General features: G+C 32.8%; 1 protein-coding gene across 1 annotated transcript; it reads right to left on the bottom strand.

Annotated features, from left to right (window-relative positions):
• Nucleotides 1-2182: 2182 nt before the first annotated feature.
• LOC130958174 (uncharacterized) lies at nucleotides 2183-2917 on the bottom strand. Its single transcript, XM_057885131.1, has one exon. It carries the CDS (start codon nucleotides 2863-2865, stop codon nucleotides 2431-2433), a length of 435 nt encoding a protein of 144 aa, XP_057741114.1. The 5' UTR covers nucleotides 2866-2917; the 3' UTR covers nucleotides 2183-2430.
• Between the last annotated feature and the right edge of the window lie 23382 nt (nucleotides 2918-26299).

Below are 26299 nucleotides of genomic sequence, written 5' to 3'. Positions count from 1 at the left end.
AAGTCTAATTAAATTGAATGTGAAAACTCAGGTGCAGTGGAGTTTACGTGAAGTTGATAATTGAGAACTATTAGATAATTTGACTAATTTTATTAAATTTTTATTCTTAATTATCAACTTCACGTAAAGTCGACTGTACTTGAATTTTTACCTAAATTAAATAATAAAGTTCGAGTGAATAAATAAGTGAAAGTAATGAGAATAATTTTTATTGATATCAGATTAATCTTGATTAAATTTAATTGATAAAAAGATTTGTACGTATAATATTAACTAATCAGAAATTTTTATATGCATTTAGAAAAGATTATTCTATATTAATTTATTATTATCATAAAATAGTTAAAAAAAATTAAATATGAAAAGAAAATAAGGAACTTATAAAATGCATCAGGAATGTAATAAGCTTTTAGTTTTTTACCACTTTTAACTGTCTAAACTAACTAAGAAGAATATAATTGTTTAAGGAGTTAATTAATTAGAATATGGTTTCACTATCATTACCACTTAGTAAATAATCATATAAATACAAATTAAACAATCTGATTTGATGATAATGAAATTCTTTACATTATTAATACATTGCAACTAAAACCAATTTTCCACTATAAAAATCTAAAATGATATTAAAATTAACTAAAAGGTTAAATGTGTATGAAACTAAATATAAAATTACTATAAGGTGCAATAATATCTTTATGTTTAACTGTTTGTGTTTAAAATTTTGCATTTGAGATTTATCCAGAAAAATTCACCCTTCTCTTTGCCTTGAAACTTTCTCCATTCAAACATATATATACACAGACATATATAATTTAATTTGGTCTTTGAATCTTTTATTTAATAATAAGTTAACTTTCTCAGTTCTAAACATACTTAATTTGATTTTTAATTTTTATAACTATAAATTAAATTATTTTTTATCTATTTAATTAACAAATTATTTATGTATAAAATTAACCCTCATTGTGCCAACTTAATGGCTAATACATATTAAAAGTATGAGACCCAATTTTAGTCCATTAATGATCTAAATTGAGTCATTTATACTAATAATAAATCAAATTCAATTTTAAACTTTTAGTGCAATAATGTTATCATCAGTTGGTGATCAGATTGGACATATCATGTGTTATTTCTACATAAAAAAACAAACTATCAAAGTAGTCATTTATATAAAATTTATGTTAACATATAATATATACTTAAAATATACAAAAATAACACTTATGAATATAAGTATATAATGACTAATTTATGACTGAATTTAATGCATGTGTAAGTAATATTTTTGTTATTTTATTAACGGTTTCGCTACGTTACCAACAGCATATCTGCCAACTTCTGCCAACTCTTATTTATAATTATGTTTCATGGAAGTGTGTTCGTAGATGTGTCTAATAAAAATGTCTTTTTTATAACTGTGTTTAATAGAAATGTCTTTATAGATATATTTTCTGAATGTGTCTCTTTATATATGTATTTAAAATATATTAATTATTAGATACATCTACGAACACACTTCCAAGAAACACAAATATAAATAAGAGTTGATAAAAATTGGCGGATAATATATTGGTACCCTATACTTTTCCTTTTATTAACCAAATTGGTGATGTCAAAAAGACTATCTCCTCCCTAACATTTTGCCACCAAAATTAGGCTTCATCAGTTTGAGTGATTACTACTTGTTTTTTACTTAAATATGGTCATAGATTGCAGCTGAATAGATAATGAACATGGCTAAAGAGATAGCTTTGCTCCTGTGGTAGATCAATAAAAAAACTCACATTAAATTGGATACAAAAATTTCACTAGAATGGATAAAAAAAAACTAGTATTAAGATCTATTGTCACATATTAGACCATTAAACTCAAATGAGGTCACTTTGAATTAATAAGCTAAATATGCCAATTTTCAAAAGAAAACAAAAGAACCAAAATAAAATGTCTTGACAGGGAAAAAAAAAACAACAACAAATTATGCTATTCGAAGGAGAAAAACTGAAAAAGCAAAAGATAAAAATAATTGCTCTGAATTTTCTCTAATCATCCTCACTTCTTCTTTAGTACCATCACTTTCTCTTATGCCAAACCAAACAATTAAGCTAAGTGAATCTAATTAGAAATAAATAAATAATAGAAGAAGGGAATAATAAATAAATAAACTATGTCTTATCACTTAAATGATATATTCTCTTCATACTCACCTAAATATCGCGAATTCGAGTCTCACTCTTAATTTTAAAAAGAAAAATAAATAGAGACTACTAAGTACGGTTTTGTATGTAAGCTAATACCCGAAATTTTACGCCTAAAAAGAGAGACTACCATCAGAAAGATATTCTCATTTTCCCCTCTTTTCTTCATTATAAAAATAAAAAGGAAAAAAGAACATTAAAAAAGGAAAAAAAAAAAAAAGAAGCTAAGCTATAACAAGACAACATTTTCATTGTTATTATTATTATTCTCACAAGTGGTTGTGGTTGTTGTTGATGCGGTTGTGGTGGTGTCTCCATAAAACTCAATCAAGTTCTGCAATATCACGACCATTGTCTTCAATGAAATGATGTAATCTGCGGTTTCCTGAAACAATCGATCAGTAGGTTTCATCATCGCCATGCGGTCGTTGTAGTTGTTCTTGGAAGTAGGTATAAGATTCTTCAGTGCTTCAAGCTTCTGTGATACCTTTGATGATGATGATGATGACTTCATATTCTTCTTCTTCTTCTTCTTCTCCTTCGCCATCCGCATCATCACCATTGTTGATGAGGTAGCTGTAGTTCTTTGCTTTCTTCTACTTCTTCTCGTGGCTCTTTTCACAGAAAGCTTGTAATTGTGCTTCTTTGTGTTCATCATGTTCATTATTATTGCCACCGAAACAGAGGAGATTCGAGAAAGAGAAAGAGAAAGAGAAAGAGAGAGAGAGAAAGAAAAGAAGGTGGGTTGGGCGAGAGAAGTGTCTGAAGGGGTTTAAGTAATGGGGCTTATAGAATTTGCCTCTTCATTATATTCTTTATTACATAAATACCACTGCCTTTTCTTCAATTTTTTTTTTAAAAAAACAACACAAATTATTATTTTTAGTCAATAATTAATTATTAATATTTAAAAATATTAACTAAAAATATGCTGTTAAATTATTATATTAAAAAAATTAAATTGATGATTAAAAATATCGACAAAAAATAATAAATTTTACTTATCTTTCTAAAAAATGATAGTTTTAGTTAATCATAAAAAAAATCAATGAGTAATTAATTATTATATATATATATATATATATATATTTAATATAAAACAATCACATATTCATATAAATAACTATGCTATATATATAAGTAATATAATCAAACATTGTAAATGATATAATTAAATTTAATTCACACTTGCATTTAAATTTTATAAGATTTGCATTCATAAAATATAAAATTAAAATTTGAAAATATAATAATGACTATTTTTTCGTGCAAAAATTTAATTATGTTACACATTAAAATAATATGAGTATTTTGTTATGAAAAGTTGACTTTTTTTACTGTAAAATATTTAACTTTTTTAATAGTTATTAATTAAATAATATATAAATACAATATAATTAATTTAATGGATAATTTTTGTGTTTAACTAATATTTTTCTTACGAACTTCTATGTTAACTAACCACTGAAAAGAAGTAGCTGTCATTAACTCATTATTGACACAGACAAAATTAAATGTTGAAACCATTGTTTTAAATTAAAATATTATAGTTACATGAAGCTAGGTCTTAGCATAAGATAGGCTTGGTAGGGAACAAAGAAACTATGAAGACCGTATTATAAGTAGATTAATATGAATTAAAAATTAGATAGATAAATTAATTCTTTTTTTCTGATAAATTACTATTATATATGTTCATGAAAAGGTTAAGTTCAAATTTCCTAAATCCAAAGGATATTTAATTCAATTTAACTTTTAAAATTTTTAAATTATTTAGTGTATAAATTATATTTTGTAGACTAATTTAGTCTTTGGCCAATTAATTATTATTTTTGTGGAAATTGACCACTGTATATATAATTTGTATGTCTGTTGATAATGAAAAAATAAGGAAATAGATACTGTAAAAAGTACTTTAACACTCAAGTCAATAAATAAATAATAAATTTTACAAATTACAATAATCTAAACAATATTATTATCTTTTTTTATATCTAAAACTAAGAATAACAATTATATCTCTGAATAATTTTACTTTAAATTGAGAATAATAACATATATTTGAGCATTTTAATATTTATTTTGATAATTGTTATTGATAACCGACTTATAATATATATAACTAAATCATAATATATAATTTATAACGGCCGTCTCAGTTGTTATTCATCGTCAATACCATACAATATGCCGTGTGCTATATTAATATTAATATTAAAAAATCATGGAAGCTAACCGATTTTAGTGATTTTAGTTAGTTATTAGTCAGTACAAATAATAAATTATCTTTAATAAATAAATTTTATTAATTTATATATATAAAATTTTATAAATATAAATTGTATTGTCTACGTATATAAATTTTCGTAAATATAGATATAAATTATATATTTTATGTATATAAATTTTTATAAATATAAATATAAATTATTATTAATTAAATATTAATTTAAAATAATAATATTTACTAGTCATATGATATTAATATATTAATATATATCAACAAATGTTAATAATTGATTAAAAAATATATAAATTTTTATTTAGATATGCGTTGCTCCTAATGGACTAATTTTCATAGTTTTAATATTTTAATCTTGAAAGATTCAGAAATTATTAAGTCAAGAAACAATCAAATAAACTCAAAGCAAGAACTCTTGGACAACTAAAAAAGACTAACAGTAAGATCCATGTATAATATATCATAATTAATTTGAATTTGTCAAGTAATTAATTTACTTATGCGTTTAAATAAATATTAAAAATTTAAATTTTATTTTCTATATGTAACAATTTATTAACAAATAACAAATTTTAAAATAAAATTTAAATCCGTTACTAATATTAAAAAAATAGTATTTTAACTGTTTAAGGCTTTAAGCTGAGCCTCTCTTTTTAGGTTTACTTGATTTTCTATTCTTGTTCACTTTTTGGGGTTTTTCAAGGATCGAACTCTTGACTTTTCGGACATAGAGCTCTGATACTATGTCATGAAACCACTAATCCCAAAAGCTTAAACTGATAGGAGAAGGTAACATTAATGGTTATATCTCTAACATTAACAAATATGGTTATTGTCAACTCCTGCGATAAGATATTAGATTGAGTCCAACAAATTAAAGCAACTCTCATTTATTTGCCAACATAAAGGTTGGAACCGTGAGGAGACAATCACAACACATCTCTTTCTCCAAATTAATCACAAACTCAGAACACTCTCCATCAAAATTTTTTATTCACCTCCATTTTCTCAGCCAAAAAGGCCTCACTGGCAATTGAAATACATTTGTAACTTGAAAACGTGGTAAGGGTATGGTTGTAACTTTATAAGGCAGAGGACAATGGTTTCGTATGTGACCCCAATTGAAAAAGAAGAAGCGGGAAGAGAGGCACAACTTGCGAGCCAGAGAGGCAGAAAAAGCCTACACCTCTGTAACGGCACATGTTCAAGGTCCCGGCAGCTTACACTCACTTAAATGTTAATTACCATCTTCTCCCTATATCATTCCTTATAGAACACTACCATGTTGCTTTCAATAATTCGGTAGGAATTGCATCAACTATCATATTCTTCAATTAAATTTTTATAATTAGTTCATCAGTGATGTTAGCGAAACAATTTTTTAAATTATTTTATATATTGTTAGATACCAGATACATATCAAAATATATAGATGAAAAATTGGAAATTTGTATAAAATATGAAAACAATTGAATACCTTTCTTTGAGAATTACAATTTTTCTCTATCACAAAGAGACTATAATAATCTCTTTTAACAAAAGAATAACACATTTTTTTAATATATAGAAAAAAAACTAGTCAAAAAAATATTATGTTATTCGATCTAGATGACTTAATTGAAAACAAAATGAAAAGATTTTTAATTTATAAGCGAACATGAGGTTACTATTCTTTTTCTCTCTCCATTATCAAAGTTTGATGGCTATTATTTAGAAATATTTTTTTCTTTTATTATTTACTTTTTTTTCTATAATTAGTTTTACTAAATTTACATATATCATAACATCTATAATTTTATACACATAATATCTGTAATTATATATCTATTATATTTAAAACTACATAATTATTTTTTTATAATTAATAAATATTAAATAAGATAATTTTAGCTGATTAAACTAATTTTTTATTGTTAGTTAATTATGATATGTTACTGTATGGTTGGAGGATCACTTTTCATATTTCATCGGTTGTAAAGTGTTATGTGCAATATTTTTTATTTTTTAAAAACAAAATCTCTCTCTATATATATACCCATCGTTGGGAAAAAGTTCTAAAGAAGTAATAATTTATAGTAGTATGATGATAAATTTGTGTTTTCAATTGAGTGTCTAATTTCCGAATACATTATGTTTTCTACTCTAACAGAAAGAAAAGTGAAAATTAATATAAAATTGTGTTACATATATATAATCATCATTTTAAACACACACTAATATTTTACATGGAAATAGGAAACATGTCCAAATTAAGTGTATCAAGGAAAAGACTTGTGCATTTGTCGTGAATTGTCCTATTTAATTTGCACATGAATGTGCAAGCATGTAAAAGATATGCTCATTAGCTATTAATTCTATTCTTAAGTTATAGATTTGAAAAATGTTATAGAGCGCATTAGGCGTTGAATTAAGCCGACCTATAATCTACAAAACAAAGGGAATTGGTCAATAAAATAATTCATAAAATCGTACCCTGTGTATATGCTACCCATATATATGGCACTATCGAAAAAAGACAGATTCATATTAAACAAAGGTGAAAATGATCACATGCATGATAGAAAAGATGAAAAAAAAGAAGAAAGAGAATGTGTGTTCTTAGGTTAATATTAATTAATAAAACAATATTTATTTTATCTGAGTTTACAATAAATAACTTTGAGTAAATTAAAAGACGACATGTGATGATTATTTAAGAGTAAATTATCAAAACTACTCCAAAACAAATTATATTGTTGACAAAATTATTTATAGAAAATGCAAATTATTTAAAAAATGCTATCCAAAAAAAAAATTGTTCAATGTACGCAAAAGCCAAAAAAAGTTTATCTTTTATCGTAAATCGCAAAAATTTTTTGTTACTTTTCTCATTTTATGTATAAACTAGTATATTTATCCGTATTTTATATATATAAAATAATATATAAAAATATAAAATACTTTTTTTAATTTTTTAAAATAAAAATACACATTATGTTATAAAAATTTTATAAAGTTAATTTAATTTAAAGTTTAACTATTTTTAATATTAAATATAATAAAATCAATGATTAAAATTCAAATATTTATATTAAAATTCTATCTTTTTAAAAAAATTCTGTTTAAATAACATTAGTAGTTATATACATCATATTTTCTCATAATTCATGAACAAAATTTTCAAATTTTTTTATTGTTATGTTAAAATCAATTTGAATAAATATAACAATTTAATATAAAATAAAATTTATTTTTAAATATTTTTTTATTATCATAATAAAAAAAATTATTATAGATAACTATTTTTGTTAAAATCTATTTAAAATTATTTTATATTCTAATATCATATTTATTATTAGAATCAAAATAATATGTCCAACGTTGTTACCTGTTAAAACTTACTAGCATATTTTGTTACTTAACAAGAGAACCAGCTGATAGTTAGTTAGAGAAAACTGATTAGAGTAGTTAGATATTTATGCTAATCAATAGTTAGCTAGATGTGTATAAATATAGGAAAATCAGTTATGTAAAGGTGTGATTCATCATTTTTAATACCAATACACATTTTTCACTCCTCTCTGGTTTTTCTTATCCCCTGCACTCCTTCTCTGTTCTCATGCGCAACCTTTAACATGGTGCGGTGAGCGTGGAAGAGAGAGTGGCTTGATCTTCGATTCACGAGCATCAATCTTGGTTGGAGAGAGATGATGGATCCAGATTCCTCTTCAAGACTGCTCCTCTTTAAACTCACACACAGAGCTTGATGAGAGCCTAATTGCTTCCTAGTTCAACGAGTCATATCGAAGCAATTAGGTGTTTCGATCAACGAGATTGAAAGAGGAAGGTTCAGATCTGTGCACCAGATCCACAATCTCCGTCGTTATGAGCTCCGATTCAAGTTCTAGTGGAGTGCAATTTTCTGCCATGGACGCAACTCAGTTTGCTGCATTCTTCAATCAAATCGCCGCGATCCAATCGCACATCAGCAAAAGCGCGAATCCGAGTCAGGATCCTACAAATCCATACTTCATTCTCCCATCTGAGAGTCCAGGTATACCTCTCTCTTCTGTTGTTTTGACTGGATCGAACTATGGAGCCTGGAGTAGAGCTATGCTGTTAGCTCTCAAATCGAAAAATAAGCTGAAATTCATAGATGGTAGTATTGAGAAACCGGATAGCTCAGATCCACTGTTTGAGGCGTGGGAGAGGTGCAACACATATGTCGTTCGTTGGTTGGCTTAACCTCTCACTAAGTCTAGATATCTACCAAAGTGTTTTGTGGAACAATCTAGCCTATGAGATATGGGATGAGCTAAAGCATAGATACTATCAGGCGGACAAATTTCGAGTGGCTGAATTATATGAGAAAGTGTATGCACTCAGGCAAGGAGACATGAATGTGACGAATTACTATACCAAGCTCAAGTCAATTTGGGAAGAAATCGACAATTTTAGAATTGTGCCACAATGTAACTGTGATAAAAGGTGTTCGTGCACCTTATCTGTAATTAGAAAGCAAAGAGAGGAAGATAAGGTGACAAAGTTCCTTCGAGGTTTAAATGATCAACACTCCACCGTTCGATCACAAATAATGCTCATGGATAGTTTACCAAATCTGAATGCTGTCTTTGCTATGATCACGCAGCAAGAACGGCAGTTTCTCAGTCCTGACTCTACCTCGGACATTAAGATTTTGGCTAGCTCTGCTCATCCCTTGAACACTGCGTCGCCTTCGCTAGGTAGAGGGAGAGGGAGAGGCAGAGGAGGTAGATTTCAGCCTGGGAGAGGACAAGGTGGTAGAAGCAAGCTGCAGTGCACTTTTTGTAACAGGACTGGACATGGTGTTGATACCTGTTAAAAGAAACATGGGTTCCCCCTAACTTTAGACAACGATATGAATATTCCAACTCTCAAAACACTAGCACACCAGTCCTCAATTGCATCTCAGCAAATGCAGGTACTAAGGGTATTAATGATGAGCTCAGTACCAATCAAGGCCAATTAGGAGCGAGTGAAATCATAGGGGCTGGATTCACTTCAGATCAAAGGGAAGTCCTACTAGCTCTACTTAGCAAGCAGGAGGTCAAGCACATCCATAGTGTCAGCCAGATTACAACACAACCTCAACCATCACCTCATCAAGGTAGAATGGTTCATCTTTTACATTTCAATTCTCACATACAGGCTCTAGATGTATGCATTCAAAAGCATAAATCCTGGGTAATAGACACTGGTGCCACGGACCATGTCTCATATAACATCAAAGATTTCAAAGATTTTCGAAAAATTGAACCAATAATTGTTAGATTACACAATGGTGCCCACACTACCAGCTGCATCATAGGCACAATTGTGTTTTCTGACACATTATTTCTCACAAATGCATTATACATCCCTTCATTCAATTTTAAACTAATCTCAGTCTCAAAACGGGCATCATCATTGCATTGCAAAATGAGTTTTACTGATGAAATGTGTGAGATACAGGATCGACACACTTTGAAGATGATTGGTGCAACTAGAAATATTGATGGCTTATACATTTTGCACCACGAGGTTCAAGGACCAATACATGCATCACACATCACTGCATCCTCATACATCTCAGAAAAATTTGTGGCATGATAGACTAGGACATCCATCTAATAATAGGTTAGCAACACTGAAACAACAGTTTGAATTTGTAGATTGTTCAATAAGCAAGGAGCCGTGTAATTCTTGTCATCTTGGCAAGCAAAACGGTTAGCATTTCCTCATAGTGTTTCTGTCGCTGAAAATGTACTTGAGTTGATTCATTGGATATTTGGGGCCCGATCTCCATTCCTTCATTTTCTGTCACAATATTTTTTGTCAGTGTGGATGAAAATCTAGATTTACATGGATTTTCTTATAAAAACAAAGGCTGAAACAGCTCAATTAGTGAAGAATTTTGTTAATTTTGTCAAAACTCAGTTCAACATAGTGAAATAATAAGGATAATGGTGCTGAATTTTCATGCCTTCATTTTATAACATTTTGGAATTTTGCACGATTGTGTTGAGACACCACAGCAAATGGAATCGTTGAGCGGAGCATCAGCACATTTTGACTGTGGCTCGCACCATTATGATTCATTCTTACCTTCCTAAAATTTTTTGGAGCTATGTGTTGAACATGCGGTCTATTTGATTAACAGGTTGCCCTCACCATTCTTGACCAACCGAACACCCTATCAAGTTTTCTACAATGCTCCACCAAATCTATTTCATCTTCGGGTGTTTGGTTGTCTTGCTTATGCTAATACTATTACGCGTAACAGAACCAAACTTGATCCAAGAGCAAGGAAATGTTTGCATCTTGGATTCAGGGAGGGTGTTAAGGGCTATCTGTTATTTGACCTACAAACCAAAGCATTCTTCACTTCTAGAGATGTTCAATTTTATGAAGATTTGTTTCCATATTCTGAGGTTGAGGCTCAAAATGAAAATGCTAAGACTCAATCTGAAATTACTAACACCAACTTTATAAATGAGAAATTTTCAGCTGACCAATTACATATTGAAGGTTGTGATAGGCTTAGAGAAGGGGGGTTGAATCTATGCCTTCCTTTTACAGTTGCTGTTTTGACCCCTTTTAAGCAGAGCTACGAATCTGATTCTGTTTGAACTCAGCAGCGGAAATTTATGAGACAATTTATTTTTGTCTCATGAAAAACAGAAAACAGAACATGACAGAGAAGAGGAAGCTGACACCAGCATATATCCTGGTTCGGTTGCTTTGTGCTATGCAACCTACATCCAGTCTCCTCCACAAATATGGAAGAATTTCACTATAGTTATCAGTATTACATACACCAATTTCACACTCAAGTTCTAGCCTAACTTGACATTGGCTATGCTAACACCTAACTATCTTCTCTTAGTGCTAACCCAACTAAGAAAGGGAAACCAAACAAGTACAAGATACAAGACAATTAACCAACCTACAGAAATCTGAAAATTAACTCTAGGCTTTCTCTCAAGTGTATCTCTCAACCTTTTCACTCATGGCTTTTTTCTTAAGCTTTCTCACTTTGCCTTTTCTCTCAAGAAATTACAGAAAGATAAGCTTAGAAAAGTACATTACAATCAGAAAACATGAAGGAGATTGACTTCATCAACAGCCTCTAAGCTATGTGAAAAACCAGCTTTGCAAACCTCTGAATTTGTTCTTCAGTGTTGGCAGAATGCTTCTTTGATAGAGAGCATTGTCCAAGTAGAGGAACTTCACAGGGAATACTTCACAGAACTCAACTTCTCAAACTCTGGTTTTCTCTCCTTACCTTGAATGAACAGCAAGCTCTTCTTTTATCTCCTGCATGTTCCTTGGTTCTTCCTCCAAGGTCACATCTTGAGCCTTGAGCTTCACCAACCACAGATTCACTTTTTCTTTTCAATCATCAAATTGGAACCTTTCCTTCTGACTTTTTCAACTTGACCGAAAGCCATGAATAGTAACTGAACTTGTTTTCCAATAGTCAACTAAAATCTGAACCCTTGAATACCAACTTGGTCCCCAAGTCTTGATTAAGACCGTAGATGCACAGCAGAATAGGGCAGATAGCAATTTTCCCTTCACAGCCATTTTCGGATAGAGCAGAGAGTAGGGAAGAAAAGGATGAAGATCTGATTCATGCAAGATGATATGGTTTACCTTTCTTAAGCTTGATTTAGCTTGGGATTTCTGTTTTAGCTTCTGTGCTTCAAGCTTCAACTCTCTCTCTCTTGCTTCTTTGGTTAATGGCTTATGGAAGAAGCTTTTCTTCTCTTTCTCTTTCTTGCTTTTTCTGAAATCTTTATGTGACTTGATTAGAAGGAAGAAGAACGTTGCTTTGGTTGGAGCATTATGGTGGGAAATGAAAATCAATTCGGGTTTGGATCATGTAACCCGTTTGGCCCATCTGATTTCTTTGGCTTCTTCCTTTGCTTTTGCTTGGGCTTTTTATTTTGCTTTCAGCCCAATATTCTTTGCTGAATGCCTTTTATTCCATTTGGGCTATTACCATTTGGCCTGCAACAATAAACAATTAGTTAATTAGTAGATATAATTGATCAACACTAATTATTTATTTTGCTCAAAAATAATGTTTGTCATCATTAATTAATTTAGTTAATTTCTTAACTCAACAATCGCCCCTTGATGACAAACATGATTTAAGCAATAATCAAAAGGAAATAAGTTTGAGTTAGGTTTAGAAACTCCCTTTGATTTTATGTTGCTCCCCCTTTCTTTTTGAAGATTAGCTCCCCCTGGATTCATGCTTTCCTCTTTGTTCCTGTTTATGCATTGTACTTAAAGAAAGCTATACACATTTATTTTGTCTAAGAGATATCAACTGAGCTACATCACAAAAAATTCGAATGAACTACTAGTAGCTGCATTAACATCAAAAATACCAAATACTATCCTTACTCCCCCTTTGTCATCAAGGGTGGACAACTCAAAAGATCAACAAAAACATCAATTTAAACCCTGCAAGGAAAGGTTAGTCAGTAGTTGAAAAGTTCTAACTAAACCAACAAAAGTGCAGCAGTAGTTAAAGTTATTACAGTCATCCAACAAGTTCAACAGATGCAAAATAAAAAAATTCATGAGACAAAATGAGAGCAGCAGCAGCATTCTTCATGAGACAAATCTTAGGCATCAGAACCATCTCCTTCCGAGGCAGCATCCTCTTCAACATCAGTGGTAATGTCCTCATTGTTAAGGTTATCAATGAAGGTCATGAGTACAGCCACTCTATCCCTTGATTTCTTCAGAAAGTTCTCATGCTTGCTAGCTAACTTCCTTTGTTCCTTGCTCAAGGCAATCATGTGGTTTGATTGAGACACAAACTCTTGAGCTACATCCTTGACCACATTCAGCAGAGTGGATTTCTTCCCAGTGGAAATGGAAGTACCCTCGGTGGAAGGAGCAGGAGAATCCTCATGGACACATTCTTCATCCTCATCATCTAGTACGACTCTTTCAGATCTAGTGGGTCCTTTGTTCTGTTTCACTGAACCACCCCCTTTAGGTATGAATGTCTATTTTCATATGTCTCATTGGTCAAGTCAACACCAAAATACTCAAATATGCAAGTTAGAAACATGCCATAAGGAAGTGCTTTATCTTTTGTACTTCGAACAGAATCAAACATGTATCTAGCCATCAAGTATGCAAAAGAAATTTCTGTTTTTGTAATAATGGCATATAAACAAGTGTGTCAGTGTAAGAACCCTTTGATATGAACCACTTTGAGGAATCAAATGTGGTTGACAATGCGGTGTAATTGAGCACGTTCATATCCTAGGGCTTTGTGAGTGGGTGTGATTCCATCAATTAAAGAAACATGTTCACAAATGTGAGCCAATGCATCTAGATAAGAAATTCCAACACCTTCATCCCATTTAACCGAAGTGTAAGCACAAGGCCCAACATCAGTATACTTCAATGCATCACTGATAGTTTCATTTTAAAAGATGTCTCTGCCCTTAACATAAGAATGCACACTTCCTTCATGATAAGTCATGTTCGCATAAAATTCTTTGACCAACTGAGGATATACAGGTTTTTTGATGTCAAAAAGGTGATTCCAGTCCAAAAAATTCCAAGTTTGCAACAAAAGGAAAACCTTTCTTTTTCAAATCAGGTAAGTCAGCCAGAAAAGATGGACATAGAGTACGGTACTTAATAACTCCATCATAGAAATCGTGGTTCATGGCAGATTTGAAACGATGGGGGTTAAAATCAGAGTGAGAAGTCATATAGTGTGATTTGTGAGCAAAAGGATCAACTTCAGGTTCTCTAACAGATGAGAGAGGAACTCGAGCTTTACCTCTCTGTGAACGCACAGGTACTGACCTTGCCCTGGGTTGTTGTGGCTCGGAACAGGTTCCTCCGTCGCCGGACGCTTCCCTTTGGATGAGGGTGGCTTTGAAGAGCCAGGTTTTGAGGAGGCAGGTTTGGAAGGCGTTGCCTTTGGTGATGGAGTAGGTTTGGCAGAGGCAGGGAACCTTGGAGTAGTCTTGGTTCGTGCCATGGGGTCACACCTAGGGGAGAGGTTGGAGGAGAGGAGAAGGTGTGAAGGTTCGGTCTTGAGAGCGAGTGGAAGGTTTTGTGGGCAGTTTGTATATCTTTTCACGAGGAGCCCTTTTTGAAATGACTTTCTTCCTCATAGTGGTGTGAGAGGGAAGAACCGAAGGGTTGAGGAGAAGTTATGGAGGGAAGAGAGGGAGTGTTGGTAACCGTACCCAAAGCAAGTTTCCAAAACCATGCAACTGCATCACCATTTGAAAAGACTTGACAAGACATGACCTCATAAAAGAAAGATTTTGTTTGATTTTTTAAAAATTTGAAAACAACAAATAACCTGAAACCTTTTTCGGCCAAATTAAATTTTCTTGAAAACCTTTTGGGCCACAAAACATTTAGTGAAAGCCTTTTATGAACACAAAAGAAAAAACAAACAAGATTGTAACATTCACATTTGGGCCTTGAGGTGGTATGAATTCAATGAAATACACTTGGACTACGTTTGATCTGAGTAATGAGGTTGGCCCAGATTGAGATTCACTTGAAACAAGCCCAGATCACACGGACTAGATGGAAACGTTCATCACCTGCCCAGAATTGTCTCATGCCTGTTTATGAGACAAAAGCTCCAGCAAATATCAGTGTTTTTCAAACAAGGAATCATAACTCAAAATTCCTAGACAAGTCCTAAGCATGCAAAATCTATCCTCAGCCAATGGTTTTGTAAAAATATCTGTTAATTGCTCTTCTGATTTAACAAATTGAATGCAAATATCCCCCTTTTGGACATGTTCTCTTATTGAGTGAAATTTCACTTCAATATGCTTAGTCCTAGAGTGCAAAACTGGATTTTTAGAATATTGATGGCACTCATATTATCACACATTAAGGGAATATTTTCAGCATTTAACTTGTAATCAGCAAGCTGTGTTTTTAACCATAAAAGCTGAGAACAACAAGAAGAAGCAGCTATATACTCAGCCTCTGCAGTGGAAAGGGCCACTGTTGTTGCTTCTTACTTGACCATACATTTAAGGACTTCCCAAGGAAGCAACATAAACCAGAAGTGCTCCTTCTATCAACTCTATCACCAGCAAATCTGCATCACAATACCCAACTACAGAAAAATCATCAATCTTAGGATACCAAAGACCAAAATTGGATGTGCCATGAACATCTAATGATCCTTTTAACTGCAGAAAGATGTGACTCTTTGGTTTGGATTGGAACCTAGAACACAATCCAACACTTTGCACAATATCGGGTCTAGAGGAAGTCAAGTACATAAGAGATCCAATCATTCCTCTATACCTAGTCTCATCAACATCTTCTCAGTTTCTCCTTATCTAATTTGGAATTTGGATGCATGGGAGTTCCCATGGGTTTGGCATTTTCCATACCAAATTTCTTAACTAATTCCTTGGCATACTTCTCTTGATGAATGAAAATGCCCTTTTCAGTTTGTGTAATTTGCAGCCCAAGGAAAAATTAAGTTCACCCATCATACTCATGTCAAATTCACTTGTCATGAGTTTTCCAAATTCAGTACAAAGGGATTCATTTGCTGATCCAAAAATAATGTCATCAACATATATTTGGACTAAAATAAAAGAATCATTAGAATTCTTGATAAATAGAGTTGTATCAGTGGTGCCTCTTTGAAAACCATTTTTCAAAAGAAAAGAGCTAAGTCTCTCATACCAAGCTCTAGGAGCTTGTCTTAAACCATAGAGAGCTTTAGACAATTTAAAAACATGATTAGAATGCTCTTATTTTCAAAACCCGGAGGCTGCTCCACATATACTTCTCTATCTATCACACCATTTAAAAATGCACATTTCACATCCATTTGGTATAATTTAAAACCACAAAATGCAGCATAAGCCAAGAGAAGTCTTATGGCTTCCATTCGGCAACAGGGGCAAAGGATTCATCAAAGTCGATTCCTTCTTCTTGGTTATATCCTTGTGCCACTAGCCTAGCTTTGTTCCTTGCAATGCTACCATCTTCTCCCAACTTGTTCCGGAATATCCACTTGGTGCCGGTCACTTTCTTTCCGCTTGGCCTTGGAACCAACGTCCATACTTGGTTCTTTTCAAACTCAAGAAGCTCATCCTCCATAGCCTTAATCCAAGATGGGTCATTAAGGGCTTCCTTGACGTTTGAGGCTCCATTTGTGAAAGAAGGGCAATGTTTGATCCTTCATTTGCCTTTCTAGTGAAAGACCTAGTTTGCACTCCATGAGAGACGTCCCCAATGACAAATTCCTCAGGATAATTCTTTAAGAACCTCCATTCACGAGGTCTAGTGGACCTGGAGGCAGATTCGGTCACCAATGGAATCTGTATGCTGCTGTCTGCAGAATTTCCTTCAGATTCATGAGACAAAATGGAATTGTCTCTTGAATTTTCAGCATTTGCTGTTTCTGGTTCAGCTTGTTCAGAATTTCTTTTCCATGATTCTGATCAGTTTCATCCTCCTTTTGAGCTTGATTTTCTGCATCACCATCTTCCAAAAGCTTTGCACCAAGTTAGTATCACAAAATGTAACATGTATGGATTCTTCATAATTCTAGCATCTTGATGATAAACCCTATATGCTTTACTAGTTGTGGAATATCCTACAAACAAGCATTCATAAGCCTTTGGATCAAATTTTCCCAAATTTTCTTTGTTATTTAAAACAAAACATTTGCATCCAAAGATGTGCAAGTAATCCAAGTTTGGTGGTAGCCTTTCCAAAGTTCATAAGGGGTTTTCTTCAAAAATTTCCTTATGATTGTTTTATTCAAAATGTGCAAGCCGTGTTAACCGCTTCAGCCCAAAGGAATTTGGAACATTACTCTCACAAAGCATAGCTCTTGTCATCTCTGATGCTTCTATTTCTTCTTTCAACAACACCATTTTGTTGTGGTGTCCTTGGACAAGAGAAGTTGTGAGATATTCCATATTCCTCACAAAAGGATTCAAACAAATTATTTTCAAATTCAGTTCCATGATCGCTTCTTATAGAAGATTTTTAAATCCTTTTCATTTTGAATTTTCTTGCAAAAAGGTTCAAAGGCCGAAAAGGCTTCATTTTTGTGCAAGAAATAAAACCCAACCAAACCTAGTATAGTCATCCACAATTACTAAACCATAGTGTTTACCACCTAGGCTTTGAGTTCTTGTTGGACCGAATAAATCAATGTGTAGCAACTCAAGTGGTCTTTTAGTAGAGATGTCTTCCTTTGGTTTAAAAGAGCTTTTGTTTTTCCCATTTGGCAAGCATCACAAGTGATGTCTTTGTCAAACTTTATCAAAGGAAGACCTCTTACTAATTCTTTCTTTACAAGTTGTTTATTTGAAACATACTTGCATGGCCCAATCTTTTGTGCCATAACCACTTTTCAGAATCTTTAGAGTGGAGACAAGCTACATTTTGATCTTTAGTTCATCAAGAGTAAGTCCATACATATTATGAAACGCTTGGCAACAACATCACTTCATTTGTCTTTCATTTACAACACAGCATTCAAGCCTTTTGAAAACAACTAAATATCCTAAATCACACAGCTGACTTATGCTCAAAAGATTGTGTTTTAAGCCAATACCAAAAGCACATCATCAATGAAAGTAGATTGCTCATTACCTACTTTTCCAACAGCAATGATTTTACCTTACCATCATCTCCAAAAGTCACAAAACCTCCATCATACTTATTCAGTTTGATAAAGTAAGTTGACCTTCCAGTCATGTGCCTTGAACATCCACTATCCATTACCACATGCCTTTTTTCTTGGATGCTAGGCAAATCTGCATGAAGGTTTCAAGTAGCTTTAGGTATCCAAACTAATTTGGATCCTTTTCATCTTGTCTGCCCAAGAGCATTGAAATCACAAACAACATTGTAAACTTTGTTTCCTACAACTCTCTTTCAATGAAGCATTGTTCATATGAGTGACCAAATTTCTTGCAATTAACACAATGATTTTCTGATGTGTGCCGCTGAAATTGAGGTGAGTTATATTGCTTGAAATGATTAAAGCTTTGAAATTTTCTGGTTTTTGGAGGAGATGCATTTCTTTTAACAAACTGATTTTTATTAAAGTTATTCCTCTTTGCAAAAGTATTTTCACCAGAATTTTTTTGAACATTATTGCCTTTCGAATATGAGGTTTTGTTGTAAAATAGTGGTTTCTTGAAAATAACCTCATTTTTCGAAACATAGCCCAAACCTGGTCGGTTTGAACTCGGACCAGTTCTTGGTGAAATTTCAGTTTCATTTGTGTATTCTTCATCAGATTTTTCTTCACAAGTGGAAACATGTCCGATACCTGATTTATTTGGTACTGATTTGGTATTTGATGAAGAGGCCACAAATTTTATAGAGGAAGTGTTGGAAACGGCATCTTCCTTGGCTATGTAGCCTAAACCAGATTTTTCAAACAATGGTCTTTGACTTGCAAGCAATTTGTCCAAGTTACTAGAACCTTGTGCAAATTTTGCCAAGTCACCATTCAGTCTTTTAATCCTATCATTTAATCTCTCATTTTCAGCAATTAACTCATGAGAAGGATCCATAATGTGCTTTCCTTTTTTTTCAAGTTCTGATTTTAAAAATCTGTTTTCTTCAATGATGTCCAAAGCACATTCAGTTTCCTTTACTTTTTCTTTTAAGAAATCATTTTCAGCTTAACACATCTTTCAGATCTGCAACTATTGTATTTATCAAGCAGTTTTGAGGTATTTAAAGTGAGATCATCAATAATAACATGCAAGTCTTCAATGGTCAAATCATAATAATTTACCTCATCAAGATTGTTGTTTCCAGCCATGAAACAGTCTTTGTCATCTCCTTCAAATTCTTCTTCTTCATTTGAGTCATTCTCAAGATCTTCCCAAGCTGCCATGAGTACTCTCTTCCTTTCCTTCTTCCCTTTGTCTTCCTTTTTGAGCTTTGGACAGTTTGATTTGAAGTGTCCAGCCTCCTTGCAATGATGGCACGTTACTTTGCTCAAGTCCATCTTGTGCTCTTTTGAACTTGAACCTTTGTATTTGCTCTTGTTCTTCATCATCCTTCTAAATCTCCTAGCAAAAAAACAAAAGTTCGTCATCTGAAATATCATCACTAGACTCACTCTCTTTCGGTTCTATTTGTGACTTGAGGGCTATTCCCTTTTTCTTTGAGTCTGTGTTTGTGTGTGGCTTCATAGGCAAGGAGTTTTCCTCTCAGCTCATCATAGGTTACGGGACTTATGTTGTTACTCTCGGTTAGGACAGTGGCAGTGTTTTCCCACTCTTTGTGAGGCTTCTAAGGAGTTTTCTCACTAAGGTTTGTTCTGCATAGTTTGTACCCATAGCATCAAGGTTGTTGATTATGATTGAGAATCTCTCAAACGCTTCATCAATGCTTTCTCCATCCTTCATGCTAAATCTCGTACTCTTTTCGCAGCATATCAATCCTCGTTTCTTTGACTTGTTTGGTGCCTTCATGTGTAACCTGAAGTTTTTCCCAGATTTCTTTGGCTGTCTTGCATCTAGACACCTTCCGGTACTCTTCAAAGCTGATAGCACAGTGAAGAAGGTTGATTGCTTTAGCGTTCAGCTCTATCTTCTTCTTATCATCTTCATTCCATTCAGCTTCTTCTTTTGGAGTCACCACTCCATCAGCACTTGTTTTGTTGGGATCTTTGGACCGCTCACAACGATCTTCCATAGGTTAGTCAATGGATTGGATGAAGATCCTTATCCTTTCTTTCCAGTAGAATAGTTCTTCCCGTTGAAGAAAGGTGGTCGGTTGTTTGACTGACCTTCAGTGAGGTGTAGGCAACTGTGGTTGTGCCCAAGTTATTCGCCATTGGATCTTTGCTCCAAGCGGTTAAGCTTGATTCTTGAGACCTTAGCTCTGATACCAATTGAAGGTTGATAGGCTTAGAGAAGGGGGGTTGAATCTATGCCTTCCTTTTACAGTTGCTGTTTTGACCCCTTTTAAGCAGAGCTACGAATCTGATTCTGTTTGAACTCAGCAGCGGAAATTTATGAGACAATTTATTTTTGTCTCATGAAAAACAGAAAACAGAACATGACAGAGAAGAGGAAGCTGACACCAGCATATATCCTGTTCGGTTGCTTTGTGCTATGCAACCTACATCCAGTCTCCTCCACAAATATGGAAGAATTTCACTATAGTTATCAGTATTACATACACCAATTCACACTCAAGTTCTAGCCTAACTTGACATTGGCTATGCTAACACCTAACTATCTTTCTTAGTGCTAACCCAACTAAGAAAGGGAAACCAAACAAGTACAAGATACAAGACAATTAACAACCTACAGAAATCTGAAAATTAACTCTAGGCTTTTCTCTCAAGTGTATCTCTCAACCTTTTCACTCATGGCTTTTTTCTTAAGCTTTCTCACTTTGCCTTTTCTCTCAAGAAATTACAGAAAGATAAGCTTAGAAAAGTACATTACAATCAGAAAAACATGAAGGAGATTGACTTCATCAACAGCCTCTAAGCTATGTGAAAAACCAGCTTTGCAAACCTCTGAATTTGTCTTCAGTGTTGGCAGAATGCTTCTTTGATAGAGAGCATTGTCCAAGTAGAGGAACTTCACAGGGAATACTTCACAGAACTCAACTTCTCAAACTCTGGTTTTCTCTCCTTACCTTGAATGAACAGCAAGCTCTTCTTTTATCTCCCTGCATGTTCCTTGGTTCTTCCTCCAAGGTCAACATCTTGAGCCTTGAGCTTCACCAACCACAGATTCACTTTTTCTTTTCAATCATCAAATTGGAACCTTTCCTTCTGACTTTTTCAACTTGACCGAAAGCCATGAATATGTAACTGAACTTGTTTTCCAATAGTCAACTAAAATCTGAACCCTTGAATACCAACTTGGTCCCCAAGTCTTGATTAAGACCGTAGATGCACAGCAGAATAGGGCAGATAGCAATTTTCCCTTCACAGCCATTTTCGGATAGAGCAGAGAGTAGGGAAGAAAAGGATGAAGATCTGATTCATGCAAGATGATATGGTTTACCTTTCTTAAGCTTGATTTAGCTTGGGATTTGTTTTAGCTTCTGTGCTTCAAGCTTCAACTCTCTCTCTCTTGCTTCTTTGGTTAATGGCTTATGGAAGAAGCTTTTCTTCTCTTTCTCTTTCTTGCTTTTTCTGAAATCTTTATGTGACTTGATTAGAAAAAGAACGTTGCTTTGGTTGGAGCATTATGGTGGGAAATGAAAATCAATTCGGTTTGGACATGTAACCCGTTTGGCCCATCTGATTTCTTTGGCTTCTTCCTTTGCTTTTGCTTGGGCTTTTTATTTTGCTTTCAGCCCAATATTCTTTGCTGAATGCCTTTTATTCCATTTGGGCTATTACCATTTGGCCTGCAACAATAAACAATTAGTTAATTAGTAGATATAATTGATCAACACTAATTATTTATTTTGCTCAAAAATAATGTTTGTCATCATTAATTAATTTAGTTAATTTCTTAACTCAACACATATCACAAATCCAAACAATAATGCACGCACACTCAACCAGGATCACATGAATCAGAATCATATTCAACATTCATCTCCTATGCATTCTAGTATTCACTTAGATAGTCTAGACAAAGATAGCATCTCACCTTCAATACCCCATGATAGTTCCATGCATCATTTGGAAGCCTTTGACGATTCTGACCATACATCACACACAAATGTAGACACTAGTCCTAGATTAGATACAAAGGTGCATGATTCACCTAGTCTCCCTACTCGTGTGATGCTGAGAAGATCTACAAGAATTTCAAAACCACCAGCTTACTTGAAAGATTACAAATGTATGACAGCCATCAATAAAAATTCAAAAATCATGCAAAACCTTCAAAGATATCCTATCTCAGATTTTTTATCCTATCATTCTATTTTCTCCATGCATCTTGCATACTCATTAGCTATTCAAAACATCGAGCCTAAGTGCTATGAAGAGGCGATATCTCAAATTTGCTGGCAAGAAGCTATTATGGCTGAACTGACTGCTCTGGATGAAAATAAAACCTGGAAGTTGACCTCACTCCCACCTGGCAAGAAGGCAATAGGATGTAAGTGGGTATTCAAGGTCAAGTATCATCCGGACGGTAGTGTGGAACGTCACAAAGCTCGCCTCGTTGCAAAGGGATTCACGCAGGTTCCTGGAGTTGATTACAAGGATACCTTTAGCCCAATTGTTAAATTGGGAACATTGCGAGTGGTTTTGGCTCTTGCTGTTGTGAAAGGCTGGCACTTGAAACAAATTGATGTTAACACTGTGTTTCTGCATGGTGACTTGGATGAAGAAGTATACATGAAGGTGCCGGAAGGACTTCATGCAAAGCCAGGGCAAGTGTGCAAACTTGAGAAGTCACTATATGGATTGAAACAAGCTAGTAGGCAGTGGAATTCAAAACTCAAATCTGTTCTTGTGGAGCTAGGTTTCAAGCAATGCAAACCAGATTACAGTTTGTTCACAAAATCAACTCCAAAAGGATTTACAGCAGTCTTAGTTTACGTTGATGATTTGGTTTTGGCAGGTGATGATCTTAATGAGACTGAGAATGTGAAGAAGATACTTGATGATAGGTTTCGAATCAAAGATATTGGGAACCTCAAATATTTTCTTGGCTTAGAAGTGGCTTGGTCACAGAAAGGAATTACTTTGTATCAACGAAAATATGTTCTGGACTTGCTTAAAGAAACAGGTTTTGAGGGATGCAAGCATGCCCCAACACCAATGGATTATGGTGCAAAGCTTAGTAAGAGTGATGATGGGGAGCTGCTGTCTGATTCTACTCCATACCGAAGAATCATTGGAAAGTTGCTCTATCTTTCGAACACTAGGCCGGATATAAGTTTCGCTATAGGAAAGTTGAGTCAATTCTTGGATTGTCCTAGCACAGAGCATTTGTGAGCTGCTCATCGAATATTGAGGTATGTGAAAGGATCCCCAGCTGCTGGCCTTTTCTTCTCAGCCAAATCAGACTTGAATCTCACAGGCTTCTCAGACTCGGACTGGGCAGGGTGTCCTGACTCCAGGAGGTCGATCTCAGCCTATTGCTTTTACCTTGGTTCATCTCTTATCAGTTGGAAGAGCAAGAAGCAACTTACAGTCGCTGCTTCCTCCTTCGAGGCAGAATATAGGGCGTTGGCGCTTGCAACTAGGGAGGTCCAATGGTTGAGTTATGTTCTTCAGGAACTTGGTGCACCACTTCAGAAAGCAACAAACATTTACTGTGATAGCAAGTCAGCCGTGTATATAGCCACTAATCCAGTCTTCCATGAGCGGACCAAGCATATCGAGGCGGATTGTCACATTGTCCGCGACAAACTACAAGAAGGCGTGATTAATCTGCTACCTATCTCTACACATGAGCAGGTTGCAAACATTTTGACTAAGCCACTAGCACCAGGCCCTTTCCATTACATCCATGGTAAGCTTGGGCTGCTGAATATCTTCGCTGTCAGCACTCCAAGCTTAAGGGAGTGTGTTACTTAACAAGAGAACCAGCTGATAGTTAGTTAGAGAAAACTGATTAGAGTAGTTAGATATTTATGCTAATCAATAATTAGCTAGCTGTGTATAAATATAGGAAGATCAGTTATGTAAAGGTGTGATTCATCATTTTTAATACCAATACACATTTTCCACTCCTCTCTGGTTTTTCTTATCCCCTGCACTCCTTCTCTGTTCTCATGCGCAACCTTCAACATATTTTGTCTATTTTTCAGTTGAAGTATTTGTACGTAGAAATGGTTTTGTATTTTTTTTGTTAGTTTAAACATCTACCAAAATTGTTAAAGATAAGATGAATACACAATTGAATATATAATATCTTCTGTTAACTCTTGTGAAATGATAGAAAAGATTTATCTCTAAAGTCTTAAATTGTCCATATGTAAATTTATAATTATTGATATAGGCCTTTTTTAAAGAAAAAAAAAATTTTGTTACAATATAAACAGAAGTGATATTGATTAATCAAGAATTGAAGTTGATTTTTTTATCTAATACAATAACTTTTTCTTCAAAAGACAAATATTTGTTATGTGTAAAAAAAATTAAGATATCACTCAAATATTTATCAACTGTTTCATAACAGTACCTACTAATTAAGAAATTCTTTTTTAAATTACGAGTGTGATTCTCACTAATAACATTGCTTAATAATAATCGAATTATATTTTGAATATGAAATTCTCAATTACATGGTAGTAGTTTGAACCTTAAATAGTGTACCCCATTTTTCTATTATAAAAGAATAAAGATATAACATCACTTGAATTAAAATTTAGTGTATTTCACCGTTTAGGTGAATTTCAACTGAAATCAAGTTAAAAAAAATGTTAGTTGTCGTGCTCCATAACCATAAATAAAGCCAAATTTTCTTCTCCACAATTCACAACAATAATAACTTTATCAAATATTTGTTTTTTTTTCTTAGACGTGTTATAAAAGCTAATATAATTAAAATTATTTGTTTTTAACTCATCATTTCAAAGTTTAATTCTTATGTAGCTATTTCTTTAGTTAACAAAAAATTATCTACTTCAAGTACTAAACACATACGAATATAGTCTTTAGGATTTTGTCTCAAGCAAATATGTACAACTGTTTAATCTCATTATTTCACATGTTTATTTTACAAATAATACATAATTCAATAGTGTTAAAATTCAATCAATTTAAAATGACCAATAATTAAAAATTTATAGTTAATAAAACTCATCCTTCAAATTTTGTACTATTTTTCAATGATATAAAATAGAAAAAGTATAGGTAGATAATGAAAATTCTAAACAATATGAACAATAAATATATCAGATGTTCAATTTAATAGTTGTGCGGATTGTTATCTTAATATTAAAATTTAGATGGGTAATTTAGAGGTGTAGTGTGTTTTTAATAAAATATGATTAAGAGTTGGTCGAGTGGTTAACTCACTCGTTCACTTAAGAAAGTGTTGGGGGTTCGAATCCCGCCTTGTACATGCAGTATCAATAACTATTCTATACATGTTTTAGTCTTAAGATATTGTTGAAAAATACTTAAATGATAAATAATCTCTTGACATATGATATTAAGATCTATGTGCTTACTTCTTTAATGACATCATTAAATTCTTTATCCTCAAATTCAAGAGTAAAATATGTATCCGTATAAAAAAAATTGACTATTTATCAAAATTTTACTATTCACCAAAAGTTTAATTTTTTTTAGTATTATTTGTTAAATAATGTTGCTTGATTCTATATATATCTATGCTATGCCAATATTAGTGTAGTCATAAATGTAATTGGTGGTAGGGAAATAAAAAAAATCAAGATAATAAGAAACTATTAAAAAAAAGCCATAAAGTTATTGAAAGATGGTAAATATATTAATTTGATTTTTAATCAAAATAAAACACATTCCTATAAACGTAGAAAACTAAAATTTTTTAAGATTTTATGAAAGAAAACAAATCTTGATCATTATTATTGTTTTAATTGAGTGGTATTTTATTCTCCATATTCTTCCTAACATGATAATAAATAAACGACTTAATTGAACCATATAAATTATATTACACATCATTATATATATATTAATACTTAAAGAATTAATTTAAATAGTTTGATATTTATCCTAATCAAATCAAGTAACTAATATATTTGACAAATTATAATTAATTTAGTTATAAAATGAAGATAATAAAAGTCAACTAATATTAGAATCATTATTAAGTATTATCTAATAATTTTTTTTATACCAAAGATAGAGAGACTCGAACCCACAACCTCTTAAAGGAATATAGAAAAATTATACCATTTAAACTATAACTTATCT

The sequence above is a fragment of the Arachis stenosperma genome, chromosome 10, assembly GCF_014773155.1.
Source record: "Arachis stenosperma cultivar V10309 chromosome 10, arast.V10309.gnm1.PFL2, whole genome shotgun sequence".
In the NCBI taxonomy this organism is placed as follows: domain Eukaryota; kingdom Viridiplantae; phylum Streptophyta; class Magnoliopsida; order Fabales; family Fabaceae; genus Arachis; species Arachis stenosperma.
Note: the sequence above shows the minus strand (reverse complement) of the source record. Positions and strands in the feature narration are given on the sequence as shown.